The sequence below is a fragment of the Ovis canadensis genome, chromosome 4 (genome assembly GCF_042477335.2).
Source record: "Ovis canadensis isolate MfBH-ARS-UI-01 breed Bighorn chromosome 4, ARS-UI_OviCan_v2, whole genome shotgun sequence".
Classification (NCBI taxonomy): domain Eukaryota; kingdom Metazoa; phylum Chordata; class Mammalia; order Artiodactyla; family Bovidae; genus Ovis; species Ovis canadensis.
Window position 1 is genome coordinate 128855964 of NC_091248.1, and position 18682 is coordinate 128874645.

Consider the following 18682-nt stretch of genomic DNA (forward strand, 5'->3'; position numbering starts at 1 on the left):
AGGCTCTGTGCTCCCCTCTTCTGCGGCCATCTCACAACCCAAGTTCTTCTCCGTGTGGTCTGTCATAGGAAAGTGTCCAATACACGCAGCCATTTCTGTGAACATCTGTTTTGCCTTCTTGTGGCAGAAGCCACTGAGTAACCACTGCCCCTGAAATCCTCTGTGCAGGGCAGTGGTTTTCGCCGAGTCCGCCTTGCCACTGGCTTCCAGGTGGGGTAGAGACCCTCCTTGCCTCTCGCTGCTGCTGCTCCCAGAGCCCTGGCTTTGCATCTTACCTCCATGGCACCTTCTTTCCTGGAGCATCCGAGCTCCTGGCTCACAGCCATTCCCTCTGTCACCCCTGGCCTCTTCCTGCTGCTTTCCCAGGTCCTCGTGGACCGCCCCTCCCACACGTCAGGGCTCTGGGGTCCTGGACCGCCTCTCCTCCAGCAGTCCTCCGCCCTCCCTCAGTCCCTCATGCCAGCTTCACCTCTTGCATCCTTGTCATTCCAGCCCCACCACCAATCTGTGGACATTTTATCTGTACATTCCACTGCCTGCTACCACCTGGCACACCAACCAGCCTTATACCCCACTCTCTGACCCCCATCTCCCTGTCCAGCTCCCTGACATCCAAAGCCAGTGATGCCACTGGAACTGCTGGTCCGTTTCTCTGACCTGCACCCCTCATCACACACATACCCTCTTACACTTACTCTTTCTTGTTTTTAGTTATGGTAAAACATACCACTATGGTTTTTCCAGTAGTCATGTACAGATGTGAGAGTTGGACCATAAAGAAGGCTGAGCACCTAAGAATTGATGCTTTCAAACTGTGGTGTTGGAGAAGACTCTTGAGAGTCCCTTGGACAGCAAGGAGATCCAACCAGTCCATCCGAAAGGAAATCAACCCTGAATATTCACTGGAAGGACTGATGCTGAAGCTGAAGCTCCAGTACTCTGGCCATCTGATGCAAAGAGCCGGCTCATTGGAAAAGACCCTGATGCTGGGAAAGATTGAAGGCAGGAGGAGAAGGGGGTGACAGAGGATGAGATGGTTGGATGGCATCACTGACTCAGTGGACATGAGATTGAGCAAATTCCAGGAGATGGTGAAGGACAGGGAAGCCTGGCGTGCTGCAGTCCAAGGGGTCCCAGAGTCCAACATAACTTAGCGACTGAACAACAAAAACATACGTAACGTAAACTTTACCACTCTACCTTCCCTTGCACATACTCTTGGCGCTCTTATTTAAGAGTTAAACCGGCTTTATCAATTCCTCCCCTGCATTCCAGGACCTGATGTGGCTGGAGAGGACACGCCACTGCAACGACCTGGTCCCACTGTCATTTCTGGAGCTCAGACTTCAGCTGGCCTCATCTTGCGCACGCCCCCCTCCTTCCCTAAACCATCAGGTCCTTCCCTGTTCTCAGTCCCCTATGTGAGTTTTCCACATATTCTTTCTCCTCCAGCCTCCTCCTCCCTCCCAGCTGATGCCCTTGCTTCTCATTTCCTTGTGAAGCTTGTGAAGAACTTCCAGAGATCCCACTATATCCTCCCACCTCCCGGCAATCGCTCCCCTGGTTCCTGCAGCTGACTTCTCCGTTCTCCCACCTAAACCCAGCCATCCCCCTGCATATGAGCTGCTGTCCCGTCTGGCACACTCTGGGCCGTGGCTCCAGCACTTCAGCCCTGTACCATGTCCCTCTTCCCTGCTCCACAATCATTCCTCGGAGATCTCATCCATCACCCAGTCTGAGTTGTAAATACCTTCTCTATGTTGACAACTCCCCAGGTTTTCCTCCAGCCCATTTTCTCTCCCAGTCCTTAGACTCACGTGGTGTCTACGCACACACTGTCAGTTCCACCTGGATCTTGAATAGATTCGGCCACAAAGAAACCCCTGCTCTCGCACCTCAAATGTGGCTCGCCACCCACGCTCCTCACCCTGTTTCCCACTGCTCCAGCCCACAGGCTGGGCACATCCTGGAATCCTGTCTTTTTCTCCCATCCCACATCCAATCAGAAGGCAAGTCTTGTTGGCTCTGCATCCAGAACCCAGTGCTTCTCATGTCTCCACGGCTCCCAGCCCGCTCCAACCCATAAGCAGTGAATAAGCTGCCTTCCAACCTGGTCCCCAGTGGTCTACTCTCAACACACAACCAGAGGGGGTCCTTTAGCAAAGGAAGTCAGATGCCATCACTTCTGCCCTCACAAACTCCCCCCCCATCTCATTGCCAGTGAGGGCGAGTCCTGGGGGGGTCACCCCTCCCGGCTCCCTCTGTGTCCTTCTCTTGCACCCCCTCCCTCTTCTCTCCGCCCCGGCCAGACACTCCAGGCCCTCGACACTCCTGAAGCTTGGAGCCTGCTGTTCCCTCTACCAGGAACATGCTTCCTCCAGCTAACACTGTGGCTTCTCTAAAGTCTTTGTTTGAATGTCCCCCTCTCAATGGGACACTTCTGTTCACCCTGTTAGAAGCCTCCCTTCCCCCTCTCCCTCCCCACCTGCACATTCTTATCTCTTTCATCCTCCTGGGTTTCTTTCTGAAGTCCTGAACACCTTTCTTTGTCCCGTATCATCTACTTACTTAGTACCTTAGCCTTTCTCTTCTCTTTGCCCCATTGGAATGTAAGCTCCGCAAAGGCCAGGATCTTGATGTCCTGTGTGTGGATAAATCCCAAGTATCTGGCACATGGCAGAGACTCCAATATCTCAGGTATTAGGGGCTCAGTCGTGTCCGACCCTTGTGACCTCACGGACGGTAGCCCACCAGGCTCCATGGAATTCTGCAGGCAAGAATCCTGGCGTGGGTAGCCTTTCCCTTCTCCAGGGGATCTTCCCAACCCAGGGATCGAACCCGGGTCTCCTGCATTGCAGGCAGATTCTTTACCACTGAGTCACCAGGGAAGCCCCAATATCTGAAAGGTGTGAGTAATAAGAACCCACTCCAGATCTACTCAGGATTTCCAGTGTGTTTCCAAACACTGGGCGATGTTACAGTCTGTGCTTGGGGTTAACAGGATTAACAGCAACAACATCAGCTCAAGCACTTTCATTAACTGGTCTAACTGAAAGGTCTAACTGTCCTGTGGGTGCTGGGATTCCCATTCTAGAGATGAGGAAAAGGAGGCGCTGAGAAGGTATGTGACCTGCCCAAAGCCGCTATGCTGTTCTAGGGCTGGGACTGCAGAGCGCGTCTCCCAATGTCAAGGTCCCTCCCTGGCTTCTCTCCTTCACCTCAATCTGCCTCTCTGATGTCCCTTCAAGGAGAGCCTTCCTGCTGGGGACACACACACACACACACACACACACACACACACTCCTCCACCTTCCCCAAACACCTGTTTTTTAAAGAAGGAAATCAAGATCCCCAGAGGCCTGCACATTTAAGCTGAATTACCCTCAATTATCTTTTAGAACGCACCCTCCAAAAATCTCAAGCAGAATGTTTCAAACACTGGGAATATAAATTCCAGAAAACTTGCCATCAAGGTGTCTAAAATTCATGTCAGTGTGTTGGAGGAAGTTGTGTTAGTTTCTGTGTATGAATTACCTTTTAGCCAAAATAATGAATCCTAGCTAAACTCTGAACAAGCCCCTGGCTCCTCGCTCCTGTGGGTGGATCAGTGGGCCCTTCAGGGGCTTCTGGCTGGACAGACGGATGCACACGCATGCATCCATGGAACTCCTGGTTGGGACCCACGCACATGGTCTACCATGTTGGGATGGCTCCCTGTCCTCCACGGATCACCCCAGGTGCTTCCTTTGGGAACACGTGGTTACCTGCCCACAGGCTGTGGGCAGCCCCAGTGCCACCTCGTCCTGCCTTCCCGATACCACTCAATGGTCATGGGTATGGAGAACCCAGAGGGTCCAACCTGGTCTGAGAAGGAAGGAGAAATGATCTGAGCAAAAGGCAGAAGTCTCCATCTGTGTGCAGAGGGCCCGAGGTTTCTTGGGGAACCAGGCAAAAGTATGTGGGATTGAGAGACAATGGTCTGGGAGGCCCGCCCGTGATCAAGGACGTCATGGTCAAAGCCAGGCTGGGCCCCTCCCATGTCCCCACACAGCACACCCCAGATGTCTCTGGGGCTCGAACAGCTGCTCATGAAGCCCCACAATGGGGCAGGCAGGGGGAGACAGAGTGGGTGGTCTCAGGGCCTGGACCTGATTGGGACATCACTCCTGGTTTCTGCAAGCCTGTGTAACAAGGCCAGCAGGTGCCCTCACCCCCCACCTGTATAGTGAATCCCCTCCAGGTAGCCCCTCGGCCTGCCCTGACCCATGCCCTTCTCCCGGATCTGGGCACTTGCCTGGGCCATGGCAAGCCACTCCGTCCTGGGCCAGAGCTGTGACCACAGGGCCTTACTGCCCTGCCCATTGCTCCATCTCTTCTGGGGTCCTGTCCTCCCCCAGGCCCTGAACCCACTGCCCTGGGTGAGGTCTCTGCAAGCTCCTCAGCGTGAAGGCTCCAAGCTTGGACTCAAGAACGGGGCTTCTCACCTGTGGCACTGTGGACATTTAGGGGCTGGATAATGCTTTACTGTGGGCTTCCCTGGTGACTCAGATGGTAAAGAATCCACCTGCGATGCAGCCAATGCAGGCCCAAACCCTGGGTGAGGAAGATCCCTTGGAGAAGGGAATGGCTACTCACTCCAGTGTTCTTGTCTGGAGAATCCCATGGACAGAGGAGCCTGGTGAGCTGTAGTCCATGAGATCGCAGAGTTGGACATGACTGAGTGACTAACACACACACAATGCTTTCCTGTGGGGGCCGTCATCATGTATTGTATGATCTTAGGAGCATCCCTGGCCTCTCCAATAAATTCTACCAGTACGCTCCTCTCTCCACCTCTAGACACTGTCCTTTGTCCCTGGAGGGTGAAACTGCCCAAGGTTGAGAATCACAACTCTAGAATCAGACAGTCTTGGGTTCATGCCTGGCTCAGCCTCTGCATGACCATAAATAAGTACAAGTCACATGACCAGTCTGAGCCTCATTTTCCCCATCGGCAAGACATGGAGCCCATCACCCAGCTCATGATGGATGTGAGGATTAGAACGAGGTCGCATCCGTGAGCAGACCAGCACAGCATCTGGCACAGAGTGAACTGTTAATGAAGTGCCTGCTGTTACTAGCGTCCAGTGCTAAGCCTGCCGGACCTTGCGGGCTTGGCCACTGCCTGACCTCTGGGTCCTCCTGCTGACCACCCCTCAGCTAGGAGACTGCTGAAGACAGGAGCCTTCAGAGCCCCTTAGCCGTGGGCCACCAGGAGTCTCGCAGGAGGGTAGCCAGGAGGGGTTGGCCAGGCAATTATTCACAGTGGCCCGGGAGCCACAGGGAGTCTGGGTTCTACCCAAACCACTGGAAGCTTCTTTGATTGGAGAATGACCGTGAGTACACAGGATGGGTCTGACACAAGAAGCCCGTGTAGAAAGTGGTTAGGGGAGGGGCTGCAGGGAAGGAGGGAATGGAAGACATTGAGAAGCCACCATGAGTAGTGAATCAACTGGAAGGAAACCCAAGAAGAGCCCATAAGGCTGCCTGTTGGGCCCAGGGAAGCTGAGGTTTGGGAGCTGCTGATGGAGGCATTTGAAGGACACGCGGGGCCTCCCCGCAAGCCCGACCCCAGCCCCCTGCTGCTGGCCCCTTCGTGTGTCCAGTGAGCCCCCACTATATGATGTCTTGTACGAGGTACCGTTGATTCACACACCGGACGCAGCCTCGGCCCCCCAGGACTCTGAGTTTGAGGACTGAGTGGGAACAGACAGGGCTGAAGGCATGGGAGACGGAGAAGCACATGGCAGCTCCTGCCCCCGATGGCCAAAGCTGCAACGCGTGGAGGGGGCAGTGGAGGACCAGTGCACCCCACCCCAGAGCTCCGGGCTTCCTTGCGGAAAAGATCAGCAAATGCCCCCAAGAGTGTCCTCCTAGGAGGGACTGTGGCCTGCTGGGGCCGCTGGCCCTGGTGACAGTGGTAGGGCCACCAGCAGCCACAGCCAGGCCCTAGGGTGATGGTGAAATTTGTGAGTTTCTGGGAGCTGTACCCAAACCCTGGCGGAGACAGTGGGGGCACCAGGGCTGAGCAGCAGCAGAGCTGCCCAAGGATGGGCTGTGGGTACCGCTGAGCCAGGTACCCACAGGGTACCAGACTGCCCACATATCTGTGGAAAAGAACCACTGGAGGCCTTCCGCCACCTCCACGTGTTTCCACGCAGAGCCGGGTACAGAGCTGATGTCCGGCAGCCAAGAGGCCCAAGGGAGTCCGTGGTGGCAGCAAGTCAAACTGTCCCTCGGGGCCCTGGTTCCTCCTGTGGTGGGTGTGACCCAGGTCACCTCCTGGAGGTTCTGGCCACCCAGCACTCATTATCTCCCTCCTCATAAGACAAGACGCCACCTTCTGAAGGGGCTTCCCTGAGGCTCAGATGGTAAAGAATCTGCCTGCAATGCAGGAGATGCGGGTTCAAGCCCTGGGTCAGGAAGATCCCCTGGAGAAGATCCCCTGGAGAAGATCCCCAGCATTCTTGTCTGGAGAGTCCCATGGACAGAAGAGTCTGGCAGGACAGTCCATGGGGTCGCAAAGAGTCAGACAGGACTGAGCGACTAAACCACCACCACCACCACCTTCTGAAGGCAGCTCTCAAAGTCCTCTGTTACAGGTAAATGGCATCCCTCCCTCCACCCAGTTCCTTTGCTGGAGACCTAACCCCAGTACCTCAGAATGCCATCTTTAGAGATAAGGTCTCTAAGAAGGTGACCAAGTTAGAATGAGGTGGGTCACTAAGGTGTCCCTAATCCAATATGGTTGGTGTTATAAAACTGGGGAGGTTACGACAGAGACAGGCAGACACAGAGAAGACAGCGTGAGGAGACACAGGCAGAAGGCAGTGGCCTACCAGCCACGGAGAGAGGTCTGGAGCCCAGCCTTCTCCCACAGCCCTCGGAGGGAACCAGCCCTGCCCACGTCTTGGGCTTCCAGCCTCCAAACTGTGAGAGAATGCATTTCCATCGTTAAAGCCGCCCCGTCTGGCACTTGGTCGTGGCAGGTCTAGCAAACTTATCCCCTCAACAGTGCTCCTCACCATTCCTTGGGCTCCATGCCCCCCACCCAGCCGCTCCCCTCACAGCCTCTGGTTTGCCTGAAGCCACGGAATACAGGGTGCTTAGAATGGTGTGCTTAAATAAACGAGGTCCTACTGAATGGCACAGGGCACCGTATCCTGGGATAAATCATAATAGAAAGTATATGAAAAAGATGGGAGCTCCCTGGAGGTCTAGTGCCTGAGGATCTGCGCTCTCACTCCCGAGGGTCGGGGGTCAATCCTTGGTCCAGCAAGTAAGCAAGCCATGTGGTAAGGTTAAAAAAAAAAAAAAAAGGATGGGTATATATGTATAACTGAATCACTTTGCTGTTCAGCAGAAATTAACACAACATTGTAAATCAATTCTACTCCAATAAAAAGTAAAAAAAAAAAAAAAAAGAATGATGTGCTTATGAGCACAGCACAGGGCAGGACCTGGGGGGCTGAGTCCTGAGTCTGAGTCTTCATTCCACCAAGCTCTCTAGCCTCAGTCTCTTCATCTCTAAGATGGGTTCAGCATCATCTCCCCTCTCTCATTGCGTTATTGTGAGTAGGAAAATAGAAACAAGAGGACATATGTGAAAATCGTCTCTAAGTCACAGAGGACTTAGAGCCCTCACTGTTCACAACACAGCACTCTCTGGTAAACACCCGCCCCACTTTGGGCTTGTACCGAATTTCCTGTCAGTTGAAAACTTGACTCCCTTTCTACTTTGTGACAAAACATCTCTCCCCATCCCATACTTCTAAAGTTGCCTTTTTGGATTCGAGGATATTCCTCTTGTAAGAATTAAGCAGTTATTCCAGCTCGAGAGTTTTTGGATCTCAATTCTCTCATCCAATATATTTTCCCCCCTTGCCAGTTGAGCATCATTCTTAAATCCAGTGAGTGGGACCGTCTCTCTTCATCCAAATCTTTATGGAACATACTGAAAAAGGCACAGGACAACTCCTCTCTCAAAATGATCTACATCCCTTAGGCTTAGCCCTCAGTTGGCAGCAAATTTACTCAATCACAGTAATACCCAGTGACGTGCTGGAGTGTCACGTTGGTAGTTTAAAATCAGCTCTGGTAGGAGTATTTATGCCACAGAAATTAGCAGATGATACAAATCAGATTTCAGCTCCCCTTCCCACCCTGTCAAGAGCCAGTTGTAAATATTCACTAGCACACTGCTTTCAGGCCACCTGTGTGTGTCTTAGTCAAGCTACCGGGAGAAACTTTGTCAAGTGGTTTGGCCTCCAAATGAACACATGAATCTTTATGGAGCTTAACAGCTGATAAAACGGTTCAATATTCCTGATTTAATTTGGTTCTTTCAACATCCCAGGAAATTAAAAGTCTGGCTTTTGCGACCCATTGGACTGTAGCCCACCTGGCTCCTCTGTGACATTTTTCAGGCAGGAATACTGGAGTGGTTTGCCATTTCCTTCTCTGGGGGATCTTCCCAACCCAGGGATTGAACCAAGGTCTCCTTCACTGCAGCATATTCTTTACCTGCTGAGCCATCCGTGAATAGGTTTACTATTAGTGAAAAGTGAAAGTGAAAGTCACTCAGTTGTGTCCAACTCTCTGCGACCCCATGGACTATACAGCCCATGGAATTCTCCAGGCTGGAATACTGGAGTGGGTAGCCTTTCCCTTCTCCTGGGGATCTTCCCAACCCAGGGATCAAACCCAGGTCTCCCACATTGCAGGCAGATTCTTTACCAGCTGAGCCACAAGGGAAACCCAAGAAGACTGGAGTGGGTAGCCTATCCCTTCTCCAGGGGATCTTCCCGACCCAGGAATTGAACTGGGGTCTCCTGCATCAGATTCTTTACCAACTGAACTATGAGGGAAGCCCCTATTACTGTACCCATTTTAAAGATGAGTAACACAGGTTAATGATTGACTTAGAGCCAGACCGCCAGCAGGGGCTTAAATGCTCATGTTCTGATCTCAAGGTCAACGTTCCCTTCTGCCCACCATCTGACTGCTCCTCCACCCCCGCTGGTTGTCACAAGCTTCCTGAATTCCCCCAGCATCCTCTGCTCTGGGTTTACAACATGGACAAGTCGACAGGGAGCATCTCCAAGGCCCCAGCCCCGCCCATCAGCAGCATATCTCTGAGAACTGATGAACGATGCTTCTCTGCCTGGGTGAGGGTCCTTGAGTGTTTGACAAGACTCTGCATTTTGTTTCTGATTCACTGATGACAGGAGGCCACCTAAAGTGACAGCAACCCTTCGTGCTGTGTGTGGGGCCCCCTGAGAAACACCGATGTAGGGTTCGGGGCCTGAAGGTTAGAAGAGATGACAGGTGACAGGGTAAGGAAAGCTCGAGGTGGATGCTGCAAGCTGGGAGAGCCAGACAGGCTTCACTCAGCCCACAGTGTGTCTCAAAACACTTAAAAAAAACCCTTAAAAGTGGGAAGCTTTCATATAAAAAGCCAGATTCTCAGAATCTCTTAAAACACTGGAAATCTGGCAACACAGATGGAGTTGAGGGGCTCTCTTTCTGAAGGGGTGCGAGCTGTGCAATCCACAGCATCCTGTTCCCTATTTTAGGGGTTGGTTGAGTCTCTCACACCCCGAGGCCATGCATGTGTGTGCACGCTAAGTCACGTCTGACTCTTCGACCCCATGAACTGTAGCCCACCAGGCTCCTCTGTCCATGGGATTCTCCAGGCAACAGTATGGAGTGGGTTGCCATTTCCTCCTCCAGGGGATCCTCCCCACCCAGGGATCTGAACTGGCATCTCCTGCCTGACAGGTGGATTCTTTACCACTAGCGCCAAGTGGGAAGCCCATGTCCCTAGAGACCCAGCAATCAATGGGAAGTAGGGTGGATCTTGTGGACCATGACAACTAGCCTTTGACCCCGGCCTCAGAGCTGGGGTGAAAGGGGTCACGTATAAAGGGCTGGTTGCTTTGCCCTTTGGGGGCTGCGGTTTGGGCCATAGCCCTTCTGAGGATGAATGCAGTGGACAGACCCCAGCTGGGACTCTTCCCTGACCACTGGGACGTTCCCTAGCCTCTGTGTACCTCAGTTTCCCATCTTAAAAGTGGTGACAATCATATTTAACTCACAGTGTTGTGGTGAAGATGAATCAGTTAAGCCACGAGAGAGTCTGCAAACTGCAGTAAGTCCTCCGTCTACACTGGCTGTCCTAGTCTGACCCCAGCCTGCCTCCCCGACTTTCTTCCTGAAGTCGCAGCGCTGGGCCTCAGGCGCTGCGAAGAAAGTGGGGACTGTCCACCCCCAGGGGGCATATTTTCTAAGACTGTTTTCTCCAGAAGGAATGGGCCTGGGTAGAATGGCGGTGAAGGAAAAAGCGAAAGCGAGAGTTGCTCAGTCGTGTCTGACTGTTTGGGACCCCAAGGACTGTAGCCCGCCCCCAGGCTCCTCTGTCCATGGGATTCTCCAGGCAAGAATACTGGAGTGAGCTGCCATTCCCTTCTCCGGGGGGTATCTATGGAACCCCGGTGTCCTGCATCGCAGGCAGGTTCTTTACCATCTGAGCCACCAAAATAGGGGGAGGGGTGATAAAATTGGGGCTCAGAGGGGAAACTGAGGCAAGAAAAAGCAAAAGCACATGGTGCTTCCTGCCGGTGGGGGCAAGGGGGAGTGGGATTCGCAGACTAGCGGACGCCAGCTTCCCCTCCTCTGCTCGGCCCGCCCCCACCGGCAGGACCCTCCCCGTGCCGGCATCGCCTCCTCCAAGCCGACCCAGCTGGGCCCGGCTGTTGATTCAGCTGCGGAGACCGGAAGGAATCTGCAAGTCCAGGACAGACGGAGGACCGCAGGGCTCTCTCTCCTGGGCTCTACCGCCTCACTTTTTTTCTCCAACTAAAAGAGTCATGAAAGGCCAAGAAGGCAGGCCTCCTAAACACTGCGTCCGGCTGGACGGCCAGATGCTGCTGGAGAGATGGCAGAGGCTCAAAGGTAACCCACCTGAGTTCTCAGAACCGGCCGGGAGATGCCCTTCTTGCTGGGGGGTGGGGGTTGCGGGGATGGGGGGGAGGGTCGCGCGGAAAGCCTCCGCGGCTTCTCGCCGACTCCAACACAACGGCGGCAAGCACAGCGGTCTGGAATCTAGGGAGACACGAGTCACCATAGCTGTGCCCTGGGGTCTACAGAGGACACCTGGAGCGGGCACCGCGCCCAGCATCCCGTTTTAACCCAGCAGTGATGAGGGGCCGGGGCCAGCCACGGCGTGCCGGCCTTGAGCAGAGAGCTCAGTCTGCAGCATCGCCCTGAACCTTTCTAGACGTGGTAGAAAGGCTCGTCTTAACTGCAGACGCTGAGCCTGAGAGCCAAGTGCTCCTGTCCAGGTCGGCCTGGGCAGGGACCGGCAGAGTTCAGTCTCTAAAAAGGCTTGGGGGACCCCGAAGCCTATGCGTCCTGCTCTCCCAGTGGGCGCCAAGGTCTGGCAGCCGGCACAGGCCCCCAGGTAGGGGCTGTCTGAAGAGACCAGAGCTGGACGTTTCCCAGAGCAGACGCAGGGCCTGTGGGAGAATTGCCTCCAAGCGGCTGGAGGCAGTCAGATGTCGTGGAAGCAGAGGGCAGAGTCCAGTCTCTAAGGAGGCCTGTCATGGAAGCAGAAAAGGGGTCCATCCTCTGTACCTCCAAGGGCAAGACCAAGGTTTCAGGAAGAGCCTCCCTCACCAGAGAAACGGGTGAAGCGGGGATGGATTTCCTGGACCACGGTGAACAGGTTCTGTCAGCGAGGGGCTGCCCCAGGTGTGGCCCATGGAGCAGCTCGGGTGTCGCAGGTCAAGGCGGGCAGGCCGGAAAGGCCCACCCTTGGGTTGTGGGCGTCTAGAGAGGGTGGGGTCAGCAGTGCAGAGGGATCTCAGGCTTCTTTTAGGATCGGCTATCAGGGCCACCTGCTCTCTCCTACTGCCTTATTCATCTGCTCATTCATCCAAGAAAACAAGAATTCCCTGGGGGCCCAGTGATTAGGACTCTGCGCTTTTCACTGCTATGACCCAGGTTCAACCCTTGGTCGGGGAACTAAGATCCCCCAAGCTGCATGACCATAAAAAAAACACATAGTTTTGTGTGTTTTTTTTTTTTTCCCCAGCACTATTCTGAATAAGAGCCTGGCAGGCTGCAGTCCATAGGGTCAGAAAGAGTCGGGCATGACTGAAGCGACTTAGCATGTACGCGTAAGACATAAGAAGGTGGAACTTTACACCTCAGGTGGGGAGAGAGTGCCCCTCGAAGAAGTGGTATTTAAGTCAAGACTTGAACGATGCTTTCAAAGATGCAATCCAGCATTCCCTGCCAAATAGTTGCTAAATCCCTGGCATCTGTGTCTAGCCCTCAGAGGGTTCAGGACCTGGGGGTAAGGGTGTGTGACTGGTCCCTTCCCGTACCCAGACTTACCTGTTGGGCACACATACTGATCATGGTGGTGGTTTATTCGCTAAGTCATGTCCAACTCTTGCGACCCCATGGACTGTAGCCTGCCAGGCTCCTCCGTCCATGGGATTCTCCAGGCAAGAATACTGGAGTGGGTTGCCACTTCCTTCTCCAGGGATCTTCCCAACCCAGGAACTGAACCTGGGTCTCTTGCTTTGCAGGCAGATGAATTGACAGAGGTCTTTATTTTCCTATGAGGATAATCCCCTTCCCCAAGAATGTGACTCTGTACTTGATTCCCGATTTTAAATAGACTTCCCTGCTGCCTGACACATTGGAAACTTTGTTGTAAATACTAACAGGCAGTGCATTCTTCCAGTTGCTCTAAATTTTATCTTTGGATTGAGCACAGTCAGCAGGACTTAAATGGCCGCGTGATGTTGTCAGCCCTCTGCTGTGCCTGAGGAAACTGCTGTGGAATTGTTGAGGACGTCGCTAAAACTGTCACACAGGATTCCCCTCACGTCACCTCATGGGAGACACTTCTCGGGGTCTCCGGGCCAGAAACCACAGTCTTTCGGGGGCAGATGGTTAGGTTTCCGTCTTACAGGCAAGTGTAACTGCTTACACTTGCCCTGTTACAAGTGTAACACTTAACACTGCCCTGTGACACCGGGCTTCCTCCCACTCACTCACCCTGGGCTGCAGCGTCCCCTCCCTGCCCTTCGGTCCCCTGCCCCGGGCCCCTCATTCGGTGTGTCTTTGCAGACCACCTCAAGCTCTCTTGGAGCAAGGCAAGTGCATCTTTCCTGCCTGCCTCTCCCCTCCCCTGCCCTCCCCGCACAGCGTACTGCTCCTCACTCCAAGCCCCAGAACGTTCTTCCGTCTGGAAAGGAAGGCCGACACGGGAGATGATCCAAGTTTGTTACATTCCAGTAAAGGCACGGACAGCCACAGGCTCCTGAGACGATTTCTCACATTTCCTGGAAGTGAGTTCGGGTCACAGAGAAATGGGTTTCACAGCGTAGGAAGCAGATCGAGATGTGGGCTGGGCATGGCTGCCCCCCACAAAGTCCCCCTCAGCCATGTTCCCACAGGTCCCTGTGAGGTACTGGGGATCAGCAGGTCCCACACAGCTATGGCTGCCCCCCACAAAGTCCCCCTCAGCCATGTCCCCACAGGCCCCTGTGAGGTACTGGGGGTCAGCAGGTCCCACACAGCCATTGCCGCCCAGTCACCCTCAGCCGAGTGTCCCCCAGCAGCAGCTGAACCCTCTGGCACAGCGATTCAAGAGGGCTCAGAATCCAGCCCAAATCAAGGACTGTGTGCTCATCCTGAGTGTCTGTGGCTCTGGGTCCCCTGATGACACCTCCCCAGGCGACACCTCAGCTCATTACCTCTGCCGCTCACAGCTCACTGACAACCAGCTCTCACTTGCAATCACACTGCGGGCATTTGGGGTGAAGACAGCTCCAGCTGTTGCACGCCCGGCCCGCCTGCCCACCCCTCGCGCCGTCTAGACGCTAGCATGGGCCTGTCAGCATCCAAATGACAGCACGTGCCCAAGCCACTGGGCGTCAAAGCCGGCTCCCTGCCTGCAACTGCACACGCAGAATGAAGGCCAATTTTATGGTAGTGAAGTGAAAGTCGTTCAGTCCTGTCAGAATCTTTGCGATCCCATGGACCGCCAGGGAATTCTCCAGTGGGTAGCCTTTCCCTTCTCCAGGGGATCTTCCTAACCCACGGATAGAACCCAGGTCTCCTGCATTGCAGGCAGATTCTTTACCAGCTGAGCCACAAGGGAAGCACAGTTTGTGTTTTTTTTTATGGTAATGGGAACTCCAAAATATAACGCCAGAAACCCCACAGCACCTCACTCCTTACCACCTTCATCACGTGGGGAGGTTGGAGCACCTAACTCCCCAGGAGTCTTAGACTGAACCCTCAATTCACTGCATGACTGGGGCCACTCGGGGACCAGGGGTCACTAAGGTGCACTCACTGCTCCCAGAGCCTCCTGACCCCCCGGGATTTTCTCAAGCCTCCCCTCCCTGTCCACCCACCCCTTCAGCTAGGTGACCTCCTCTGGTCCTCCGGGCAAGGCATGGAACAGCCCAGGGCACCCACCTACTGCTGCTGGGAACCCCCTTAGAGATTATCTCAGTGCACCCCAGAGCAGCTGCAATTCACGAGGATTCACCACGTGGAGGCCTGGCTCTGGGGTACCTAGGAACCTCGGCTGCCTTCCCATCAACCAGCCCCACATTTGACCTGGCCTCCACCTTCAGACACCCCAGAACTTCAGAGCTGCCTGGGAAGATTTAGTAGACTAGCTCACACCTTTACAATCCAGCCCCACAAGCTAAGGAACACATTCGCCCTTAACCTTAGCGGTGGTTAGGTTGCAGGGTAGGGGGTCAACCTTTGTCTGGGGGCCTGGATGAGCTGCACCTGTTTCCGCGGTGGCCAGCACCAGGTCATGGCCTCTCTGCCACCCAGTGCTGCTCCATCTCTGGGCCAGCCAGGCTCCCCCTGCCCCATACCACCCCGGGCACAGCCTACCCGAGGGGTGCAGGGCAGAGAGGGGACAGGACTGCCTTGGACTTCAGAGCGGTCCAGGCAGGAAAGCAAGTTCCTCTGCTCTTTCCGAGGGAGGAGAAGCTGAGACTAGCACTCTTATTTGGTCGACCCCTACCCTCGCATCACCAGTCTACCCCACCTTCCTGTTCTCCCAAAATGAAAGTCGCTCAATAGTGTCCGACTCTTTGCGACCCCATGGACGATACAGTTCATGGAATTCTCCAGGCCAGAATACTGGAGTGGGTAGCCTTTCCCTTCCCAACCCAGGGACTGAACCCAGGTCTCCCTCATTGCAGGCAGATTCTTTACCAGCCAAGCCACCAGGGAAGCCCCCTGCTCTCCAAAGCCTACTTCAAATCGCCCTACTTAGGGCACTTCCTGTGGGCCAGCCGAGTTGCTCCCTCTGCTGGACTGCCAGCCTGAGGGCGGGGACCGGGCCCTCACACCTCCAGGGCCCCCGACAGCACCTAATCTGTTACCAGGTGATGCCCACTGGTGAGGCTGGACTGGGAGAGCTCACACTGGGCTCCAACCCCCTCCCATGGATGGTCTGGGCTCTGGGGCAGGCAGCCTTTCCACGCAGTGCCTTAGTGCTTCCTTCTGGACCAGGGACACCACCCTGGGACTAGCCAGGCTGTCCCCCTCTCTGCCATACTGCCAGGAGGAGACTCAGGAGGATCCAACTCACGTGCAATAGGCCTGAGAGCACCCTTGAGCCCGGGGCCTGCCTCGTGTCAGCACGGGACTAGCCGCCACCAGACGCCCAACAACAGGGTGCCACCATTACCCCTCCCACCCCAAACAAAGCCCTGCCTGGGGCTCAGAAGGCTTGCAGATGTGCGCCCTAGCCTGTCTGGGGTAGGTTTCCAGGGCCCAAGTTGTGCCGGAGCTCAGCAGGCTCCCCTTGGCTGCAGAGTGTGTGTGTTTGTGGGGTGTTATGGATGCATGTGAGCACAGGTGAGGGGCACGGAGGTGTGTGTCTGGGGGGACTCTGGGCACAAGCCAGGAGGAAGGAAGAAGGAGGAAGTGGGACAAGCCAGAGCCCCCAGACCATTTTCACATGAAGCAAAAATTTGGCTTCAGGCTCACGTGTCCCTGGCTCCAATGGCCGTGCAAGGCAGGGCCCAGGGACGGCTAGAGGTGAGGGACACTGAGAAAGACGGGGGGCGGGGGTTGTGGGTAGGGGGAGCTGCTCTGGCCCTCGCAGGGCATGAGAAGAGGCACCACCAGGGACCAGACGGGGGCGGAAGTGCCAAGAGGGGGCCGTGGAGTGTGAGCAGAGGCCCAGCGGCTCCAGGGCTGGTGGGAAAGGCAGAGCCTACCTGTACCACGGCGGGCGGGTGCTGAAGGCCTGCGGTCATAGGTGGCAGGGTCCTGCAGCGGGGGACTCATCCAGTGCCCCCTCGGTGCCCGCGCCCAGAGCCTACCGTGCCTGCAGCACCAAGGGCCATTCTGAGGAGGATCTGAAAGAAGAGGGCAGTGGGAGGGGCGGCCCAGACCCTGAGCACAGAGCAGACTCACAGTGGGCCCGAGGAGGCAGGGGAAGGTGCTAGAGGGGCCCCACGTGTGGGCCACTCCCTGGCACAGTCTGGGGAAGGCAGGAGGTGCACTGAGCAGGAGCCAGCCCTGCTGGGTGGTTCAAGAAGGACCAGTGTGAGAGCAGAAAGCTGTCGGAGGCCAGGTCCTCCTGCCGGCAGAGCTGGGAGGGTGAGAGCAGAGGATGCAGGCAGAGCCCGGGCCCGGGCAGGGGAGGCTAATCTGGGAGACTCGGCAGAAGGGAAAGGAGGACCGTGAGCCAGGATGGGAGCTGGATGCCTTCTGGGGCTCAGGCCCATCTCAGGGGAATCCTGGGGGTGGCCAGCAGGTAGAGCTGACCTGCTCTGTACTCCGCCCAGCTCACACTGAGCCCTCCCTGTGCGCACAGCCCTCCTGGCTTCACTCCCTGCGAGAGCAGGACAGTTGGGAGCAAGGGGCACTACCGGGGCAGATGGTGGGGTGTAGGGGGCAGTTCAGTAAGTATGGGGCTTGAGAGCAGTTGAGGATCACGTGTAGGTGGTGTTGGCCAGAATGGTGAGGAGGAAGGGGAGGCAATGAGATGGGGACGATGCCAAGACGGAAGACAATACCAGGCCAGGGCTGGGAGGAGGTGACCTGCGGGAAGGTGGGAGACAGCGGGACAATCTGAATGGGGGACAGGTGTCCAGGCTGGAGGATGCCAAGCGGAGACAGGGAAGGTGCCAGGCAGGCAGTGGGCAGGAAGGGAGATGTCAGGCTGGGGAAGGAGGGCAGGTGCCAGGCGGGGAGTGGGGAGGAGGCAGAGGGTGCCAGTCAGGAGCAGCACAAGGAGGTGCCAGGCAATGGGGAGGGGGGTGGGTGTCAGACACGGGGGAAGAGAGGAAGGTAGCAGGCAGGAGGGTGCCAGGCAAAGGGAAAGAGGGGAAAGACAGGGGAGAATGGGGAGGTACTGGAGGGGGAGGGAAAGATGCCAGGCAGGGGTGAGGAGGGGGGAGAATGTGAGGGGAGGGATGGGAGTCTGCCAAGCACGGAAGAGGTGCAAGAGTGGGAGTGGGGGAGGTGCCCAGCAGGGGAGGGAGAGAGTCAGGAGTCGGGGGTGGGGGGTCAGGAAAGAAGGAGGGGAGGAGGAAGAGGCAGAAGGCGGCTGCCAGGTAAGGGGAGGTGCCAGGCAGGGGAAAGAAGGGAGGTGCCAGCGGGGGGGAGGGGGGGACAGGGAGATGCCAGGCCAGGGGAGGCGGGGGAGATGCGAGACGTGGGGGGGCGAGGGATGCCAGGCAGGCGGGAGGAGAGGAGATAGCAGGCGGGGTGGGGGAGGAGGAGTGCCAGGCAAGGGAGGGAGGGGTGATGTCAACACAGGCAAGACGGGCATTGACAAACAGGGGAGGCCGGGGCGCCGGCGCAGCGCGGCCCGGCGGCGTCTCCTCTAGGGGCCTGGGGACCGCGCGGCGCGGGTCGCTCACCTGCTCCCCCGGGACCCCGGCCCGGAGCGCGGCCGCTCTCTCCCCGCTCGGCGCTCGGCTCGGCCCGGCGCCTGCGCCGCCGCTGCAGCCCGGAGCGGGGGAGGCGCAGGGAGCGTCTGCAAAGAGCGAACGGCTTAATAATGAGTTAGGGATCGGAGCGGACGGCGTCGCCCCGTGCATCCGCACTTGTGATCGCCGGGCTCGCAGGCCCCTCGTGAGCTTCTGGCTGAACGCGGATGCCCTGCAGGTCTGTAGACGCGCCTGCTCCTCCGCGGGCTCACCCAGACCGCCTGAGCACCCAGTGCAGGCGGTACCCACTCCAGGACACACACAGACACACACCACACACACCATACGCACACATCACACACACACCACACGCGCACACACTGCCACACACCACATGCACACACACACCCACACACATCACACACATATCACACACACACCACACACACACCACACACAGACACACACCACGCACACACATCACACACACACCACATACACACACACACACCCATACTCCACACAAACACCACACACACACACCACACACACACACACACACACCACTCATACCACACACCACACATACCACACACCACACACACACATCAAACACACACACCACACGCACACATTACACACACACCACATTCACATACACCACACACCACATGCACACCCCCACACACATCACACACACACCA

General features: G+C 56.1%; 1 protein-coding gene across 1 annotated transcript in view; it reads right to left on the reverse strand.

Moving 5' to 3' along the window:
• SMARCD3 (SWI/SNF related BAF chromatin remodeling complex subunit D3) overlaps window positions 1-18128 on the reverse strand; it is a 33217-nt gene extending 15089 nt beyond the window's left edge. The window contains exons 1-2 of the mRNA XM_069588741.1: window positions 17970-18128; window positions 16317-16457 (exon numbers count right to left, since the gene is read on the reverse strand). Of these exons, the coding sequence (XP_069444842.1) occupies window positions 16317-16355 (39 nt within the window). The 5' untranslated portion in view covers window positions 16356-16457; window positions 17970-18128. The remainder of the gene's footprint in view (window positions 1-16316; window positions 16458-17969) is intronic.
• Window positions 18129-18682: the final 554 nt, after the last annotated feature.